Source organism: Oncorhynchus kisutch, linkage group LG19 (assembly GCF_002021735.2).
Source record: "Oncorhynchus kisutch isolate 150728-3 linkage group LG19, Okis_V2, whole genome shotgun sequence".
NCBI classification, from domain to species: domain Eukaryota; kingdom Metazoa; phylum Chordata; class Actinopteri; order Salmoniformes; family Salmonidae; genus Oncorhynchus; species Oncorhynchus kisutch.
The window spans coordinates 10242105-10261485 of record NC_034192.2 but is presented as its reverse complement, the minus strand read 5'-3'; the positions used below and the strand labels follow the sequence as shown (position 1 = coordinate 10261485).

The 19381-nt window shown below is 43.4% G+C and overlaps 2 protein-coding genes across 13 annotated transcripts in view; both read left to right on the top strand.

Moving 5' to 3' along the window:
* The window catches only part of LOC109910377 (DENN domain-containing protein 5B), a 97044-nt gene extending 89836 nt beyond the window's left edge, over window positions 1-7208 (top strand). For all 11 annotated transcript variants that reach the window (XM_031797001.1, XM_031797011.1, XM_031797010.1 and 8 more), the window contains 5 exons: window positions 1361-1667; window positions 1776-1858; window positions 2788-2914; window positions 3665-3839; window positions 4235-7208. In XM_031797001.1, coding sequence (XP_031652861.1) covers window positions 1361-1667; window positions 1776-1858; window positions 2788-2914; window positions 3665-3839; window positions 4235-4418 — 876 coding nt within the window. In that variant the 3' untranslated portion in view covers window positions 4419-7208. The remainder of the gene's footprint in view (window positions 1-1360; window positions 1668-1775; window positions 1859-2787; window positions 2915-3664; window positions 3840-4234) is intronic.
* Window positions 7209-7876: 668 nt separating this feature from the next.
* Window positions 7877-18782, top strand: LOC109865074 (SIN3-HDAC complex-associated factor-like). 2 transcript variants are annotated; one of them, XM_020453196.2, is made up of 7 exons: window positions 7877-8049; window positions 11583-11710; window positions 12324-12451; window positions 13111-13210; window positions 13473-13584; window positions 13836-13986; window positions 15776-18782. In XM_020453196.2, the coding sequence occupies exons 3-7, from the start codon at window positions 12324-12326 to the stop codon at window positions 15978-15980; spliced, it is 696 nt and encodes a 231-aa protein (XP_020308785.1). In that variant the 5' UTR covers window positions 7877-8049; window positions 11583-11710; the 3' UTR covers window positions 15981-18782. The 2 variants fall into 2 exon arrangements, with proteins under 2 accessions (XP_020308785.1, XP_020308787.1); XM_020453198.2 differs by lacking the exon at window positions 11583-11710 and having other exon boundaries at window positions 7894-8049.
* The last annotated feature ends 599 nt before the right edge of the window (window positions 18783-19381 follow it).

Sequence of the window (19381 nt, the reverse complement as noted above, 5' to 3'; positions counted from 1 at the left end):
TCACCAATGGTTTGGTCTGTGTACCGTCTGTTGGTTATAGTGTATTAATGGTGTTCTAGATTTGTGTGTTTGTCCTTGAATGCCACTTAGTGTAGTTTAACATTACATTAACATTTCCTTGACATGATGCTGATGTTATGCATATCAAATCAAAGTTTATTTGTCACGTGCACCAAATACAACAGGTACCTTACAGGGAAATGCTTACTTACAGGCTCTAACCAATAGTGCAAAAAAGGTATTAGGTGAACAATAGGTAAGTAAAGAAATAAAAACAACAGTAAAAAGACAGTGAATAACAGTAGCGAGTCTATAACAGTAGCGAGTCTATAACAGTAGCGAGGCTATAACAGTAGCGAGGCTATAACAGTAGCGAGGCTATAACAGTAGCGAGGCTATATACAGTAGTGAGGCTACATACAGACACCGGTTAGTCAGGCTGATTGAGGTAGTATGTACATGTAGATATGGTTAAAGTGACTATGCATAAATGATGAACAGAGAGTAGCAGTAGCGTAAAAGAGGGGTTGGCGGGTGGCGGGACACAATGCAGATAGCCCGGTTAGCCAATGTGCGGGAGCACTGGTTGGTCAGGCCAATTTAGGTAGTATGTACATATGTACATTAATGTATAGTTAGTGACAATAAAAATAGTCCGGGTAGCCATTTGATGACCTGTTCAGGAGTCTTATGGTTTGGGGGTAAAAACTGTTGAGAAGCCTTTTTGTCCTAGACTTGCCATGCGGTAGTAGAGAGAACAGTCTATGACTGGGGTGGCTGGGGTCTTTGACACATTTTAGGTCCTTCCTCGGACACCGCCTGGTGTAGAGGTCCTGGATGGCAGGCAGCTTTGCCCCAGTGATGTACTGGGCCGTACGAACTACCCTCTGAAGTGCCTTGCGGTCGAAGGCCGAGCAATTGCGGTACCAGGCAGTGATGCAACCAGTCAAAATGCTCTCAATGTTGCAGCTGTAGAACCTTTTGAGGATCTCAGGACCCTCAGGACCAATGCCAAATCTCACTCAATGCACCAAGCTCACCTTCAACTAAAGGGTTTGGAACGGGGACGCAACTTTCTCCTAAGTGACATTCAAGGGCATATTGTGGGAATACTCACCTGTCATTGGCTGTATATTGGTCTGATGTCGACTTTTAGTTGATCAATTGGATAGATGAGTCGCACTAGATTCGATAGAGATTACACTGCATAGTTCTAGAAATAGCAGTCATACTGTTGTCGTTAACAGATTATTTCTGAATTATCATTGTGAATTAATGTAGAAAAAAACATGTACCGGTAATGACATCTTGATGCTGATTCTTCTCATTCTCTCTCTCACTCTCTCGTCTTTCTCTATAGTGTCAGAACCTGGGTAAGCTGACTACAGTCCAGTTGGGTCATGATAACTCTGGGCTGCTGGCTAAATGGTTGGTGGACTGTGTCATGGTCCGCAACGAGATCACAGGACACACCTACAAGTTCCCGTGTGGGCGGTGGCTTGGCAAAGGCGTGGACGACGGCAGTCTGGAGCGCGTTCTGATTGGTGAGCTGACATCGCCCAACGCAGATGAGGATTGTGGGAGAGGGTGTCGCACGCCCGACATGCAGCATTCGCCGGGTCAGACCAGACGCGCCAGCATCACGTCGATGGGAGGACGTGGATACAGTGAGTAACACCCCTTCATGACATGACATAACATAACCAATACCTGATTTACTGTTGACCATAACTATAGATATTCACTTTTTGTCTCTTCTCTCTCTTCGGTTGCAGAGCCCACCTCAGCTCAAATCCAGGAGGCCATTGGCGAGGCAGTGAACAGCATCTGCAAACACTTCCACAAGCCTGAGAAAGAGGTGTGTGTGTGTGTGTGTGTGTGTGTGTGTGTGTGTGTGTGTGTGTGTGTGTGTGTGCGTGTGTGCGTGTGTGTGTGTGTGTGTGTGTGTGTGTGTTAGAGAAAGTGCGAGACTGACCTGAGAGAAGAAAATAACAACCACCTGCTCCATGTTCTCCATTTAGTCTGTTAATTTGAGTTCAAACAGTGAGGGGTCTGTATAATAGATTTGTGACTGCTGCAGCACTCTCCTCATCTGGCAGGTTAATAGTCTCTGAGGCGCTCTGTCTGGGGAATTATGTCAGGGCAGAGAGCAGATGTTATTTCTCTTTCATTCTGAACACGATGAACTCATTCTAGTGCTTAACAATCCCCTCAACCCCCTTTCTGTACACTCTCTCTTTAAATATACTCTTCTCTCTGTAGAATTACTCTCTCTGTGCTCCCCTCCGGGCTCTCTCGCTCTCGCTCTCGCTCTCTCTCTCTCTCTCTCTCTCAAGTAAGCATTTCATTGGACGATGTATACCATGCGTGTCCCGTATATACAACTAATGAAAGTGAAACAAGTCTAAACCCCTGGAGAGAGCCGTTAACTCAGCATCTACATTAGTTTAACTGGAGGAATAGTTTAGCATTAGCCGCAGCTAATGTAAGGGCCTTTATTGTGCGGTATAAATGCTCTCCACTGTCGCATGCCGGTGAACTCTGTGAGGGGGAATATGAGAACAGTGTTTTTTAATCTGTTGAGGAGAATAAAGGGAATGTTATGTTGATTGTAAGTGAACATTTTCACTGTTTCTAATTTGTGCTTCAAAAGGGAAGTGTTGCATCATGTTTGTTTGAGAATCAACAATTGGTACCTTTTTTTTGTCTCAAAGCTTAATGAAATGATACGAAAGCTCTCTTTCTGAGTATCTCCTTCTCTCCCTCCTTCTCTCTCTCTCTCTCCAGAGGGGCAGTCTGACCATCCTGCTGTGTGGTGAGGTCGGTCTGGTCGGGGCTCTGGAGCTGTTCTTCCACAACGGCTTCAAGTCCGCCCGCCTCTTCCAGAAGACTGTCTTTGTCTGGGACTTTGTGGGTGAGTGGCCTACCTACACACCGCTGCTTCCATCTAGTGGAATAACCTAGAAATACCACATCTTTCTCCCGACGTATGATACATTGAGATGGATTGAGGGGCTATTCTTCTTCTATGAAGGTGCTCAGGTGCACCCGCTATCCATCTTTATGGTATGATTATAGATCTATGTAATAGGCTTCCCTCTAGTGGTGACAACTGGGATATGGCATACTGTACTTCCCCAATGGAAATAAAATAGTCCATTTAAAAAGTCCCTTTGGTGCTCAAAGTAACCCTGCAGGTAGCTGCTTCAGCTGTCGTATGAAACGGCTGCTTCAGCTGTCGTATGAAACGGCTGCTTCAGCTGTCGTATGAAACGGCTGCTTCAGCTGTCGTATGAAACGGCTGCTTCAGCTGTCGTATGAAACGGCTGCTTCAGCTGTCGTATGAAACGGCTGCTTCAGCTGTCGTATGAAACGGCATTAATATTCATAACACAGCTACTGACTGATATGATGAAGGATATGAGATGATGGTTTCCATAGAGCACTTGCACAGGTCAAAGGTTCAAGTATAATGGAGCGTGAACCCCTGTAGACTTGACATACTCTTTTTAGCTCCAGATCAATCAATCAAATGTATTTTATAAACCTCTGTTTAGGAGTTGTTACAAAGTTCTTCTACAGTAGACCCTACCTCCATGTCTCCTGTTCTCCTTCTCTGCTCCCACCTCCCTAACATATCTCCTCCTCCCTCCCCCCTCTACAGAGAAGGCGGTGGCTTACATGGAGTCAGCAGACCAGATGGGGGACATGCAGGAGACTGCTGAGCCCCTGGGCCTGACCTGTGTCTCTCTCTGTCACTATGTCAGTGCCATCAACTCCTCGCCCAGGAACATTGGCAAGGACGGCAAGTTCCAGCTGCTTGTCTGCCTGGGGGCCAGGTGAGGGCGCCACTCACACGCAGTGAGACAGAGATGGGGCTGCAGAACTGGGGCGGCTGGTAGCATAGTGGTTAGAGCGTTGGGCCAGTAACCGAAAGGTTGCTGGATCGAATCCCTGAGCTGACAAGGGAAAAAAATCTGTCATTCCACCCCTGAACAAGGCAGTTAACCCACTGTTCCCCGGTAGGCTGTCATTGTAAATAAAATAAAAATTTCTTAACTGACTTGCCTAGTTAAAGGTTAAATTTAAAAAAATGAGCTGTAGTTGTTATTGGCACAAAGCATCCAGAGGGCTGTATTGGTGATCAACATCACACTTCTAAATAGTCTCACTGGTAACATGGAACCAGCTGTTTTAGCAAACATACTCCTAATTATCTCCTCTTGCTCTGCAGAGATCGTCTGCTGATTCAGTGGCTCCCTCTGTTGGTGGAGTGTCCAGTGATCCAGCGGATGTACGAGGAGTCTGCTCTGCTGCGGGACCGGACCACGGTCAACGATCTCATCGCTGTCCTGCAGACTCTCCACGACTTCCCCATCACCCTGGAGGCCTCGCTTGTCAAGGGCATTGACCTTTAACCCCTACCGCACAGCCTGCTGGGAAACCACCCAGACCAGGACCACATTACCCACAAACCCTTGCTCTGTTTCCTTTTGCCCTTTCACTGTCCCCGTGGCTGTCGTCGAGGCCTGCTTCAGCTGATTCACTCTGGGAAAAGTCTTATAGGGAGGGAAGTAAAGATTGAGGACTTTAGAAAGAGACCAGAGACGGTTCGCTACCAAAGCAATCGATTCCACTGCTTCAGAACAGAAGTTTGGGCTTTGAATCATTGATGATTCAAAGCCCAGTATTATTATTGCAGTATTATTATTACATAGCTTGTGGTTTTGAAAATATCCTTTTTGATATTTAATAAGAAGGGACTGTTTTTAAAGAAAACCCATGGATGTTTCCCTATGTGCTCAATGTGTGTAGCCCACTGTAGGTAGCTCTTCAATGGACACTTTTAGCCTGTGTGATGGAGATCCTATCTTTGCCTGTCTGCCATCTCTGTCTGCTGGATCCTGCTCCAACTTCAGCTAGCGTTAGCATTAGCAAGCATGCCTGTGGGTAGTAGTAGGCCAGGAATAAGGAAACCAAAAACAGAAAGTGACTGTTTGCCCCTGCTGCCTCTCCATAGTCTCTGCACTGGGAATATAAGTTGGTGAAACTTCATCAGTTGGGTGAAGATGACTACCATGGAAAGAGAAACTGGACTCATCTGCTTTCAGCACTACACTGTGTGCAATGCAGCTTTTTGATTGGATGTTGGCTCATTCTAGATACACCTACTGTGTTGGACTGGATCTTTGTTCTGCTTTGTGATTGGCTAGCAGATCATGGCGGACACAAACACTGTGCTGAATTGGAGAGGTCTTTCCTAGGGGGGCAGGGGCTTTTCTAGGGTTGCATGGACATTCCAAACAAATTACAGGCATTGACCTGACCCTATTTCAAACTGTGTGTGTCTATGTACAGAGTGTACAAAACATTAAGAACACCTTCCTAATATTGCGATTCGGGGCACCTCCCCCTTGCCCTCAGAACAGCCTCAATTCGTCATGGCATGGACACTACAAGGAGTCGAAAGCGTTCCACAGGAATGGCCCATGTTGACTCCAATGCTTCCCACAGTTGTCAAGTTGGCTGGATGACCTTTGGGTGGTGGACCATTCTTGATACACACAGGAAACTGTTGAGCGTGAAAAACCCGGCAGCATTGCAGTTCTTGACACAAACCAGAGTGCCTGGCACCTACTACCATACCCCGTAAAAATACACTTAAATATTTTGTCTCGCCATTCACCCTCTGGGTGGCACACAAAAATGATCCATATCTCAATTGTCTCTTTAACCGGCCTCTTAACTAGTCTCCTGCCCTTCATCTATACCGATTTGAAGTGGATTTAACAAGTGACATCAATAAGGGATCATAGCTTTCACCTGGATTCACCTGGTCAGTCTGACATGGAAAGATCAGGTGTTCATAAGGTTTTGTACACTCAGTGAATGTGTTCTCCTAATGTTATTTTTGTTAGAAATCATAATGGCCAATGTATTCAACTTCATCCTGGTCTCTGTCATGCACTGTGTGTGTGTGTGTGTGTGTGTGTGAGATTGTTGACCTCAAATGGACACTTGCTCTGCATTACTCTGTGTGGTATTGAAATGTTCCAGCCCCTTATTAATGTGATACATGTGAAATACACTGGAATATTAAACAATAAGAACCTATACATACAACCCCTAATGATGAATTTATCAGAAATGCCTCAAACCTTCCTATGATAAGTGGTTATTTTCTGGTGAGTGTTAACTCCTTCTGGGACTATTTCTAGCTGGTTGTATTTTTCAATCTAAAATATATCTCTTGCCACTTTTTCAATCAACCTTGATGAACATGTTCTTATATTTCTGTAACAACAAGTGTAAATAGGGTGTTTATGCATGTGTACTAAAAAAGCTCATCAAAATACACGTGGACTAAAATGTTGAGGCTAACTATGACCAGACAATAGATTTGAACCCAACCAAAAGGGGAAACAACTGACAGATATCGAATCACACTTTTAACTGTGTTTAGACCACAGTACTTTTCCAGTATTAATGCAAAAAAAAGGACAGCAAATGTTGTTTTTAATGTTCTGATTTGATGTATTTATTCCTCTAAACTGTGGTAGTCATCAAGAAACGTTGAGACACTGGTTGCGACCGGGGCAAAGAGCCGCCTGTGAAATGACATGCTGCATGTTGAGCCATGTGACTTTTCTTCTGTAACATTCACAGTTTGGTCCTGCTGCTAGGTTCCTACTGTCTTGTGTATCATAGATTCCAACAATTTAAAAAAACTATCTATCTGTAAGAAGCAACAAACATATGAGGATGATAGACATCCATAGGTGTTTAGCGCATAGCTGTGAGCAAAGTGTCGGTCTACAGTAGTGTGGCGAGAATAAGGGTCCCTCTTTGCATCTCCTAAAGTGCTACGGCATGCAGTTTTACCTCTGCGACTGGACTGTGTACTTTCTCCTAACACGCTACAGCTAGACTCATTCAGTAGTCCTGTACTGTACTTCTGTCTTCATGTTACATGAACCTGTGGCAAAGGCTGTCCCCTGCTTGGTGGAATATCTGTCCTAACATTACTAGGTAGGCAAAATGCTACTACGGAACCTTTCCTTTCCTATGGAACCTTTCCTTTCCTACAAGTGCATGTGTAAACTGTATGTCCAGTGGGAGGAGGTCATGTAATGAATGGAGTCCTATGTAAAAGTAAATGATAACTGTTCTGACATTTATGATGCACTTCATTAAAAACTTGCTCAATATGTTTGATTCATGTGTGTGCCCAGCCCTCGGGTAAAATACATGTCCATTGTGATACTGAGATCGCCTCTATGGGTGGAGATGACATATGATTCTCATGAGAATTCAATGACAAACAATACGTTTTACTCATTGAGCAACTTCTGATTCCTATTTCCCTACCAAACCAATTATTGTTACATACATGGAACATCCTGTTATTTCACGAAAGTTTTCTAGCTTAACTTTTTCATTTCGTGTTTATTGCATTACTACTTGTTTAAAATAGACTCAATTGTTTGTTAAAACGACCTAATGTGCTCCACGTACCACACGTAGCCTACCTACAGACATGCTGCCTCTGTATTTTTTTGGAGTAGTCACGCCTCCTTTCTTCGATTCACAGCGCACAGATTTCAACTGGTTCCACCCCTCATTTCCCGCGTAATTCCCCTCCTTATATGGACAATAGAATGCAGACGCAGTCAAAACTTCAGTTCCGTATGTAAATTGTTTGATTGAAGAAAATCAGAAAATGGTGGAGTTGCCAAACGCGCATGCGTAAACATTTCGCATACCCATAGGGGGTCATCGCGTCCTCGCTTCCTTCTCAAAACCCATTGGATGAGAGAGCCAGAGGTCTCGCCCCTCTGACATTTTCCTCCAATGGGTTTTGAAAACAAGTTGAGGAGCGAGGACGCGAGCTTTAACAATTGAGATTCTCCCCCAGACACGCAAGTAAAACTGCAACATCCGAACGGTGTGGACGTTAATGGTGTATTCATTGTTACATGAGTTTAAATAGCTTACTAACGACGTTTTTTATAACTATTATAACTCATTCATCATTGATTATAAAACAAGGTAAGGACATTACTTTGTTTGAAATAGAATTGACTGTCTGTCAAGCTTCACAGTATGCCTGAAGTTATTAGAGGATGTAGGCTATTTAACATGGTTAAATATCTCTAAAAAGCCATTCAAACGTTAATTTCTTATTCTAAATTGTTTTAAACTGAGTTAATTCACGTTTATTTCAGTGTTTTGTCAGCGAATGACACACTGGAAATTGTATTCGTGTTGGGCGCTCATTTCTTCTTCTGCTTGGTATCCAGTGACAATGAATGTTCACATTCTTTGATCAAGACTAGAGTCCTACAAATGTTTTGTTTTTGTGTAACAACACAATTCTAACCTACACTATTTTAAATAGTTTTTTTCAAATAACGTATTGATGTTATGTAGACTAGGCTGGTTTCGTTTTCATTAGACACCATACCGCCGCATCAACAAAACCTTCAATGCAAACAGTGTAGGCTAGAATACTTGACTAGGAGTTAATCATTTCGTTGTGTTATAACCTTTTTTCTTTTATCAAGTAACGATTACAATCTGAGTAAAATATTTTGGGTGTCGTTTGAGTGACATTTGGGTGCTAGGTGGGTGTGTGGCTCAGCGCCAAACATGCCACTGGTCCCCTTCCAATATTGTTCAACCCTGTAACTTGTTTGCATGCATGGACTGTTCAGGTATTCTATCCTTAAATAATTAACACTTGTGTTAATAAACTTCCTAACAGTGGGTAGCAACCATCTTCTCTGAAACGTGCATGTGTTTACAGTCCCGCCGTGGGTTTGGAACCTTCCCACTGCGCACTGACGCACAATAATTCGGATAACAAAGACGTGGAGAAAGAAACAGTATAGCAGCAGCGGTGTTGTGTCACGTGGTAGTAATTGTTTTGGGTGGTTTTACGAACTGGTAGAAGCAGCATTCGTACTCGTAAGGTCAAATTGTGTCTGAATATAGATGCTGTTTGTGATGCAGGAGAACTAGAGGGGACCGTGCTTTCTCGGTGGGTGGTGATCGATGTACATTCGACACATGCAAGTCTTTAAAAAAATCTATATATTCTAAAAACCAGTCGACAATGCAGTGTTTGTTTTCATTTGATCCAATTATTGATGAAAAAAAACGATTAAAAGCAGTTATTTTGAACGTAGTAAATTTCGCAAGCACATCACCTGTTCAGTATACAGTCGGTGCCATGCAGCCCCGCCTTGCATCCTTCGAAGCATGTTGGCAATGAGGCCTATATAAACTCAACAAAAAAAAAGAAACGTCCTCTCACTGTCAACTGCGTTTATTTTCAGCAAATTTAACATGTGTAAATATTTGTATGAACATAACAAAATTCAACAACCTGAGACACAAACTGAACAAGTTCCACACACATGTGACTAATATAAATTGAATAATGTGTCCCTGAACAAAGGGGGGGTTCAAAAGTAACAGTCAGTATCTGGTGTGGCCACCAGCTGCATTAAGTACTACAGTGCATCACTTCCTTGTGGAAGAGAGTGCACCAGATTTGCCTGTTCTTGCTGTTACCCCACTCTTCCACCAAGGCACCTGCAAGTTCCTGGACATTTCTGTGGGTGGGGGGGGGCTTATCCCTCAAACCTCCGATCCAACAGGTCCTAGACGTGCTCAATGGGATTGAGATCCGGGCTCTTCGCTGGTCATGGCAGAACACTGACATTCCTGTCTTTCAGAAAATCACGCACAGGGAGGGAGGAGGATGTCTTCTCTGTAACGCACAGCGTTGAGATTGCCTGCAATGACAACAAGCTCAGTCCGATGATGCTGTGACACACCGCCCCAGACCATGACGGACCCTCCACCTCCAAATCGATTCCGCTCCAGTGTACAGGCCTCGGTGTAACGCTCATTCCTTCGACGATAAACGTGAATCCGACCATCACCCCTGGTGAGACAAAACCGTGACTCGTCAGTGAAGAGCACTTTTTGCCAGTCCTTTCTGGTCCAGCGACGGTGGCTATTTGCCCATATGTGATGTTGTTGCCGGTGATGTCTGGTGAGGACCTACCTTACAACAGACCTACAAGCCCTCTGTCCAGCCTCTCTCAGCCTATTGCGAACAGTCTGAGCACTGATGGAGGGATTGTGCGTTCCTGGTGTAACTCGGACAGTTGTTGTTGCCATCCTGTACCTGTTCCGCAGGTGTGATGTTCGGATGTACCAATCCTGGGCAGGTGTTATTACACGTGGTCTGCCACTGCGAGGATGATCAGCTTTCCGTCCGGTCTCCCTGTAGTGCTATCTTAGACATCTCACAGTAAGGACATTGCAATTTATTGCCCTGGCCACATCGGCAGTCCTCATGCCCACTTGCAGCCTGCCTAAGGCACGTTCACGCAGATGAGCAGGGACCCTGGGCATCTTTCTTTTGGTGTTTTTCAGAGTCAGTAGAAAGGCCTCTTTAGTGTCATACGTTTTCATAACTGTGACCTTAAAATTACCTATCGTCTGTAAGCTGTTAGTGTCTTAACGACCGTTCCACAGGTGCATGCTCATTAATTGTTTATGGTTCATTGAACAAGCATGGGAAACGGAGTTTAAACCCTTTACAATTAATATTTGTGGAGATAATTCATAAAAATCCAAATATCTTTGAAAGACAGGGTCCTGAAAAGGGGATGTTTCTTTTTTTTTGTAGAGTTTACGTCAGAGCTGGTATTATACAATCGTTTGTGAGCTAAAGATTTACAACTGGTCCTGCTGGCCACATGGCTTTTACATTGTATATTTTTTTATGTAGGTAGGCTATTACATTCACCGCGGTTAGCTTAACCTTTTTAATGTCTTTGGCACGATGAAACAAAAAAAGCTTCAATCACGATGTATCAACTCCCTTTTATCAGTTTTCACATCATAATCGGATCTGTTTACCACGGACAAGCGAGCATCACATGGATGCTACCACATGCCCGCATCCCTGCTATAGGGAGCCGGGACCACATGGCTTTTTGTTGCATCAGCACTGTGGTTGCATAACAGCGTCACGGTACATGGACAGGCTGTCCTGTTCCGGTCTCATTGACGTGATGATAACCTAGTTCTCTCTGTCTGGAACTCTGGGCCGTGCAAGCATTAAGGGGGCTCGTCTCCGCAGGGGTTGTGTGATGCAGGCCTATGACTGTATTATGTTCGTAGTAATGCTTGAACACGGCCATAACCAGGTTTTTAGTGAGGTCCTGAAGCTCATTTACTGCTTTTCTATAAAATGTAAAACACTTCAAAATGCTATTTGGAGAACAACAAAAATTATTTGGGCCATTATAAACTTGGCTGCTGTAGGTTGTTTCACCTCAGTCAATCGACAAACAAAATCGCCTATTAGCGATACAATTGTAATGTTCAGGGGGGGAAGTATGATACATGATTCACACTGTAGCATCAGATGAAATGGAAACTTATTACATTTTTATAGAACTGTATCGTTTGCATTTTATTATAGGCCTATAGGGAAGATGTATATTGATCTATTGTAGATGTATATTAATCTTCTAATGTTTTTGATAATATTCTTACAGATTTTCTCAAAAGACCACCCCACATGAGGCACTGACTCCAAGTTTGGGAACCACAGTACTAACCTCTGAGTGCTTCCTCTGCGTTCTCCTGCAGGCGTGCCTCAGCCTCACCACACCACGATCTCTCGGTAGCCTACTTGCTCTCTTTAAATCAAAGTTATGACTACTCAGTACATTTTTTTCTTTATCCTGTTGAGATAAGCTACTGTTAAACGGAGCCTACTTCATCCTTCTAGCTGGTTTGGTAATTCTAGCCAGAACACTTAAACGTTGCCACATTAGAAGTCTCCTGGCAGCCACCTGACTGACATGTCTATCAGAAACGACTTACCAGTTCTGCAGTCACTCTTCAGGAGTTGTTTTGTTTATTTGGGGGATCTGTAGACGGGAGTCGTGGGACAGTTTTAAAATGGTATTTTTTCACGTTAGACAAAATGACCGAGGTCCGGCCTTCTGTGTCCTCGTATGTAGTTACGGACACGTTTGTGAATTATGAAGACTGTTAATCCATGCTGCTGTTGATAAGAGGAAACTCTTATGAACAGTCAACCTTTTGAATAAAAACAGTTAGTCGCCCGACCTATATACTGTTGAATCAGTGATTAGGCTATCCTCTCCAAGAAATAGATTGATGGGTGTGTCATCATAATTCTTGCCAGAATACATATCCATAGATTGTACATAAACACATGTGATTGTAAGCTATCATTGCTTCATTCCTGTATCTCCTGTGTGTCCCAGATGTTTGGCTTCCACAAGCCCAAGATGTACCGGAGCCTAGACGGTTGCTGTATCTGTCGGGCCAAGTCCTCCAGCTCCCGCTTCACCGACAGCAAGCGCTACGAGAGGGACTTTCCCAGCTGCTTCGGGTGAGTGGACCACTCCTTTATACACTGGCTCAGACCCAGAGCTCAGACCCTGGGCAGGACCAGCTCTCAGCCTCCCTCTGCAGCTCAACTCTGGGGGTAGAGAGGTCTGAGGCCTTAAGACTTTCTCCATCAGATTTGGACAGTAAAGTCATCACGTTCTTTTTAGGATTTTTGTCAATGCTCATTCTCATGACTATGCGACTTCTTGTTAGAGCCATGCACTCTGTAATGCAATTAGATATTCATTGCGTTTTGGAGACCGTTTTGTTTTAACTCCCAATGCAATAACCTAAATAATTGATCAACTCCTTGGGTAAAATACTCAAACTAGGACACACTTCCCTTTTCATCTCATTTAAATAAGTATTTTTGTATGAAACCAGAATTTAAAGAGTTTAACATCCTCACCTTGTCACTCTGCCTCTCTGCTATTGGCCGGGCCAGTATGCGTCAGTCCATTGCTATGGTAACCAGTGATGTGAGTCAACAGGAGAAGCGCTCTGGCAGAAAATAGCTCTGACCGACTCCCACTGACTGGAGCAGGGATAATAATAACCGTGCACTGAGCTTCAAGGCTGTCATCATTCATTCTTTCTCACACACACCTCTCTCCATATGAAACTCATCCTCATTCTCTCCCCTATAATGTGTCCCTCCAGGCTAAGTGAGGTGCGTTTTGGGGAGATCTGTAATGCCTGTGTTCTCCTGGTGAAAAGGTGGAAGAAACTCCCAGCCGGATCCATAAAGAACTGGAATCATGTAAGGCCTCTCAGAATCCATCCATACTCCCTGTCCTACTCCCATCCACTCTCACTATTCCAAATAATAAGTCTTAAGACAACACTTACAGGGGGGTGACTGACGCAACACCTGTAGGTGTATAATAACCACGTTTCCTTAGATGCAGTACACCCTGTTTGTTTGCTGTCCTATAGGCCATTCTATACATTCATGCAGTTACCTTGGAAACAGACATCCATCCTGCTCTGATGTCACTCAACCCTTCTCTCCTGTGTCACAGGTTGTTGACGCTAAAGGTTCAGGGTCAAGCTGGAAGACCATGAGGTCCAAGAAGATGAAGAGAGCCAGGCCAAGCCAGATCAGCCGAGTGCAGAAGGAGCTCAAGCGACACAGTAAGCAGCTGATACTCTGTCTCTCGGCTACGCTGCCTTGTGCAGTGCAAACTTTGGTGTTTCAAAAGTAAATGTATCACAACTCTTCTCTCCATTATTTATCCTTCCTAAAGGGCTGTGAAACAAGAGACCTCGATTGATATTTTTGTACTAATTCCAAAATGAATATTAGATGTTTATCTGAACCATGCCTGCTACGTTATGAAGAAGTTGAGAAGAGTTTCTGATTGTGCTCCGCCTGGCCCCCACAGACTCTGACGCCCACAGCACCACCTCCAGTGCCTCCCCCGCCCATTCTCCCAGCTACAGCAACCAATCAGACGAGGGCTCGGACGTGGAACTCTCACCAGGTGCCACCCACTCGCCAGTCTTCTCTTTCCTGGACCTCACCTACTGGAAAAGGTAATGGCCGGTCTGGTGGAATCAGGGTCATATTTATCAGGCACCAAAAAGACTGAAACTAATGAGGAATTACATGAACTTGTCCATTGAGAAACACACATTTTCTGTTGCAAAATGCCTTGCTACAGTGTGCACAAATGAATACATCTCATGTTATACTCCACCAGTTTGGGTTCAGATGCTGTATTTCCTCATAATTAATACATCATTAAAGACAATACTGTGCAGCCGTATTCATCAACATGGCCAAGGCTTTTTTTGTTTGTTTGTCAATCACCGCATTCTTATCGGCAGACTCAACAGCCTTGGTTTCTCTAATGGCTGCCTCGCCTGGTTCACATACTACTTCTCAGACAGAGTTCAGTGTGTCAAATTGGAGGGCCTGTTGTCTGGACCTCTGGCAGTCTCTATGGGGGGTGCCACAGGGTTCAATTCTCGGGCCGATTCTTCTCTGTATACATAAATGATGTCGCTCTTGCTGCTGGTGAGTCTCTGATCCACCTCTACGCAGACAACACCATTCTGTATACTTCTGGCCCTTCTTTGGACACTGTGTTAACTAACTTCCAGATGAGTGTCAATGCCATACAACTCTCCTTCCGTGGCCTCCAACTGCTCTTAAATGCAAGTAAAACTAAATGCATGCTCTTCAACCGATCGCTGCCCACACCTGCCTGCCCGTCTAGCATCACTACTCTGGACGGTTCTGACTTAGAATATGTGGACAACTACAAATACTTAGGTGTCTGGCTAGACTGTAAAACTCTCCTTCCAGACTCATATTAAGCATCTCCAATCCAAAGTTAAATCTAAAATCGGCTTCTTATTTCACAACAAAGCCTCCTTCACTCATGCTGCCAAACATACCCTCGTAAAACTGACTATCCTACCGATCCTTGACTTCAGCAACGTCATTTACAAAATAGCCTCCAACACTCTACTCAACAAACTGGATGCAGTCTATCACAGTGCCATCTGTTTTGTCACCAAAGCCCCATATACTACCCACCACAGCAACATGTATGCTCTCGTTGGCTGTCCCTCGCTTCATATTCGTAGCCAAACCCACCGGCTCCAGGTCATATACGTTTTTGCTAGGTAAAGCCCCGCCTTATCTCAGCTCACTGGTCAGCTTAGCAGCACCCACCCGTAGCACCTCCTCCAGCAGGTTTATTTCACTGGTCGTCCCCAAAGCCAATTCCCCCTTTGGCCACCTTTCCTTCCAGTTCTCTGTTGCCAATGACTGGAACGAACTGCAAAAATCACTGAAGCTGGAGACTAATATCTCCCTCTAACTTTAAGCATCAGCTTACAGATCACTGCACCTGTACATAGCCCATATGTAAATAGCCCATACAACTACCTCATCCCCATATTTTTTGGCTCCTTTGCACCCCAGTATCTCTACTTGCACCTTCATCTTCTGCACATCTATCACTCCAGTGTTTAATTGCTAAATTGTAATTATTTCGCCACTATGGCCTATTTATTGCCTTAACTCCCTTATCTTACCTCATTTGCACTCACTGTATATAGATTTTTCTATTGTGTTATTGACTGTATGTTTGTTTACTCCATGTGTAACTCTGTGTTGTTGCTTGTGTTGCACTGCTTTGCTTTATCTTGGCCAGGTCGCAGTTGTAAATGAGAACTTGTTCTCAACTGGCCTACCTGGTTAAATAAAAACTCCTTAGCCCTATTTAATCCTCCTTCATGGTACATTTGATTGATTTGATTCCCTCTCTCACTATAGTGCTTTGCTGTCTTGACCGTCCTCTGTGGGTTTTAGGCAGAAAGTGTGCTGTGGCATTATCTACAAGGGACGCTTCGGAGAGGTACTCTTAGACCCCCACCTCTACAAGCCCTGCTGCCAGAAGAAACAGCAGCACCAGCCAAAAGAGGAAGGAGAGGAGGAAGCACAGGCGAGCAGAGCGAATGTGATGCGCCACGCCCTACCGAACAGCTCCCCGCCCCCCCGGGTTAAAGAAGATTAGGGGAGGGGAAGGAAGAGTGGGGATTTGATGTCGTAATGACACTGTACAGAAGTCTGATGGAGACCGTTGGGATTTTATGGCGTCCTGGAGCGCTCTCAAGACAGTCTACTGGGATTGCTTTCTATTCCGGAGCAGCTGGACTACTTATCAAATGTTGTGTTCTGTACTAGGATGCAGTGAGGTTTGTTCTATTATATCTGTTAACAAATATCGATTCTTTCTCTCTGAGTGCTATGAGATTGTGAATATTCACAATTTGGTTTCAATATGAAATTTTGGATTCACAAAAGCTGTATGAGAAATGGCGACCTCTGGAACTGCACCTTTTGTAGTAGGATAGAGCCATATCCATTAGGATAGAGAACAGCCATCCACACTCTGCCTTCTCCTGTCCTGTACCTCACACATATGTGCATGCAAACACACACATCGGCCCTGGTCACTTTCTGAAAGGAAGTATTCTCTTTTTTTTTTAATTTAAATTTCCCTTACTCCACATGGTCACTGATCGGACACCTATTATTGTTAGGGTAAAGCTGTAGAAAATGTAATTTGATAAATTATGTCAGGGGTGTGAAAAGTGGGAAGAAATGATGCAATTTTTAAGAATTTGTCCAGAGCCTTATTATTTGGTAAAGGGACACGTGTACACAACCAATGTCGTCATATCCACCTTTGATTGTGCACCAGGTGTACTCTTTTGAGATATTGACACTATACTCTTTCCAGTGCACGTTTTAATATGGAAGGCCAGTGATCTTGTTCAGTGTTTGGATGTACGTACAAAGCACATTCAAACGTTTTAAGGGAGCATGTAGTGTGCCCTCTAAGCAGTGATCTTGATGCAAGCGCTCTCGATCGCCAGTCCTCACCTGAACCAATATAAGCTAAAACCCACAAACTGACCTTGGCGCAGCACTTTTTGAGCACTTCCTATCTCAGTCTACGGACAGTTTAATTTAGTTTCCTAGCCTCTTAGAGCATATCTGAAGGTGATGGTATAGTGGGCACTTATTTATTCCTTTCAAATCTGTGAACACAAACAGGGTTCTGGGAAGGGGCTAAGTGGAACTAGGCCTATGATGTCAAAAGACTAGCTGAGTGGGCCAACCAAAAAGATTCCCTGGTTTTCTCCTATTGAGAGATTTGATGCCTTGTAATTGTACTTTAGGTTTGAGGCCTTCCAAGAACTGTTCCATGTCCTGCGGGACTCTGTTGTACAAATCCATCTACATCTTTTGCAAATAACACTATTTTTTGTCTGTCACTTTGCCTCTGTTTGGGACAAAATACTGTACAGTTCTGAATATATTTTTGAATATAAATGGACAAGACTACAACGTAGTGAATAGGCCACCAACATTTAGTTCTTAGTGTTTGTCCCAAAACTGTCATGGCTATTGAGGCTGGTTCTATACAATTGTCAATTTAATCTAAACACATCCCTCATGTAGGCTACTTCTGTCTTCACTTTTATTTCAAGAAATGTGTTTTCTTGTTCTGTACCTCCATGTTCATATAATTTAAATGTTCTTCAAACCACGGTAAGATTTTTTTTTTAACTGACACATTCTGTATTTACGTTGCATACCGGGGGTATTGCAGAGCTCTGTCAATGCATGCGTGCAGCCTAATTGTGGACATTCAGTCAATGTATTTGTTATATTAGTATCTAGATGTGCAAGCTCACATGCCAAATGAATGCAAACTCATTATTCCGTAAGCTATCATGTTCAATATACAGTATTTTATCCTCTGCATATGGTTAATATTAGCACTGAGTGTACAAAACACTTCCTATTTCCATGACACAGACAGAAGGCTTCGATCCCTTATTGATGGAATCTGTTAAATCCACTTCAATCAGTGTAGTTGAAGGGGAGGAGACGGGTTAAATAAGGATTTTTAAGCCTTGAGACAAATGAAACATGGATTGGGTATGTGTACCATTCAGGGAGTGAATGGGTAAGGCAAAATATTTAAGTGCCTTTTGAACGGGATACGTTAGTAGTAGGTGTGAGACGCACCGGTTTGAGTGTCAAGAACTGCAACGCTGCTGGGTTTTTCACGCCCAACCAACTTGACACAACAGTGCGAAGCATTGGAGTCAGCATGGGCTAGCATCCCTGTGGAACGCTTTGGACTCCTTGTAGAGTCCATGCCCTGACGAACTGAGGCTTTTCTGAGGGCAAAAGGAAGTGCAACTCAACATTAGGAAGGCGTTCCTAATGGTTTCTACACTCAGTGCATGACAACAGCTATTTCAACCATGGTTTGATGGTTTGATCAAAGCTTTACTACGCAACGCTATTTGTAATGTATTGATGCATAAAGGCATCAAGTTTTTTTGAATGTTCCTTTAATCTTCAGGTTTGATTGAATGTTAGAGGAAGTGGTCATTTCTCTTTGTTAATTTATTTGTACGTGTTTATCATTTTTTCGGTTATTGTTGACTAATTTTATAACTTTCTCCTGTAACCTACCATAACCTTTGTTCTATTAAAGGCTTATACTGTTGAATTCACATTATGTGAATGTTGCCATATACTGTGATATGGATTGTATCAAAACTATACTATTACTCATAGATTGGTTTATGTAAACTAACTAGGTGTTATTCTCCTGAGATCTCCTATACGGCGGTAGAATGTGCTTGTTTTTGTCTGTGGTAGTGCTACTCGCCTGTGGTAGATATGCACTGTTATTTATCTGTCTTGGAAAGTCCTAATTCTTTCTCAAAGCTAATTTTGTATTTTTTATACACAATTTAAACTTGTTCATTAAATGTAGTTTTGCTTTTGAGTATGTCTCTTCTTTTTTTTCTCCTCTATCTCTGGACTATGCCTCATTGTTTTGGCCAGGTATGTATCTTTACACAAAAGCCATCAATCTTCTTGAAGCGTTGTCCCTTTTTAATACAAGGGTACAATAGGATGGTTGAAAAGTATAACTGACCTTAATGCCATTGAAAGATGACTAGTTCAGTGATTGTACTTTGACTATACTGTCTGAACCAGCCCATCATGAAGATGGTCTACATTAGACACAAAAGAGTACCATCATACTGTATTATAAAGGCATGTGTGGCCCTTGGTGGTGATTTGGGGAAAATCAAAAATCCAATATGACCACCTGGAAAGAGGCAGGGCCATTCCTAGTATAAAGGGTGCACACCTGCATTCATTAGGCATCTTCCCACCAACCAAACCAGTTCAACAGAGTCATAAAGATGCTTGTGTAGTAATGAGTGTGGTGTGTAGCCTAAATGTATATATATTTTTGTATTCAACTATGTTTTTATCTAAGAGTTCTAATTGGAGGCCATAATTAAAGCCTGTATCATTGCTACAGCCTGAGTGATTAATACTGATTTGTTGGTCATGTTGTAGCAAGAGTGTAGA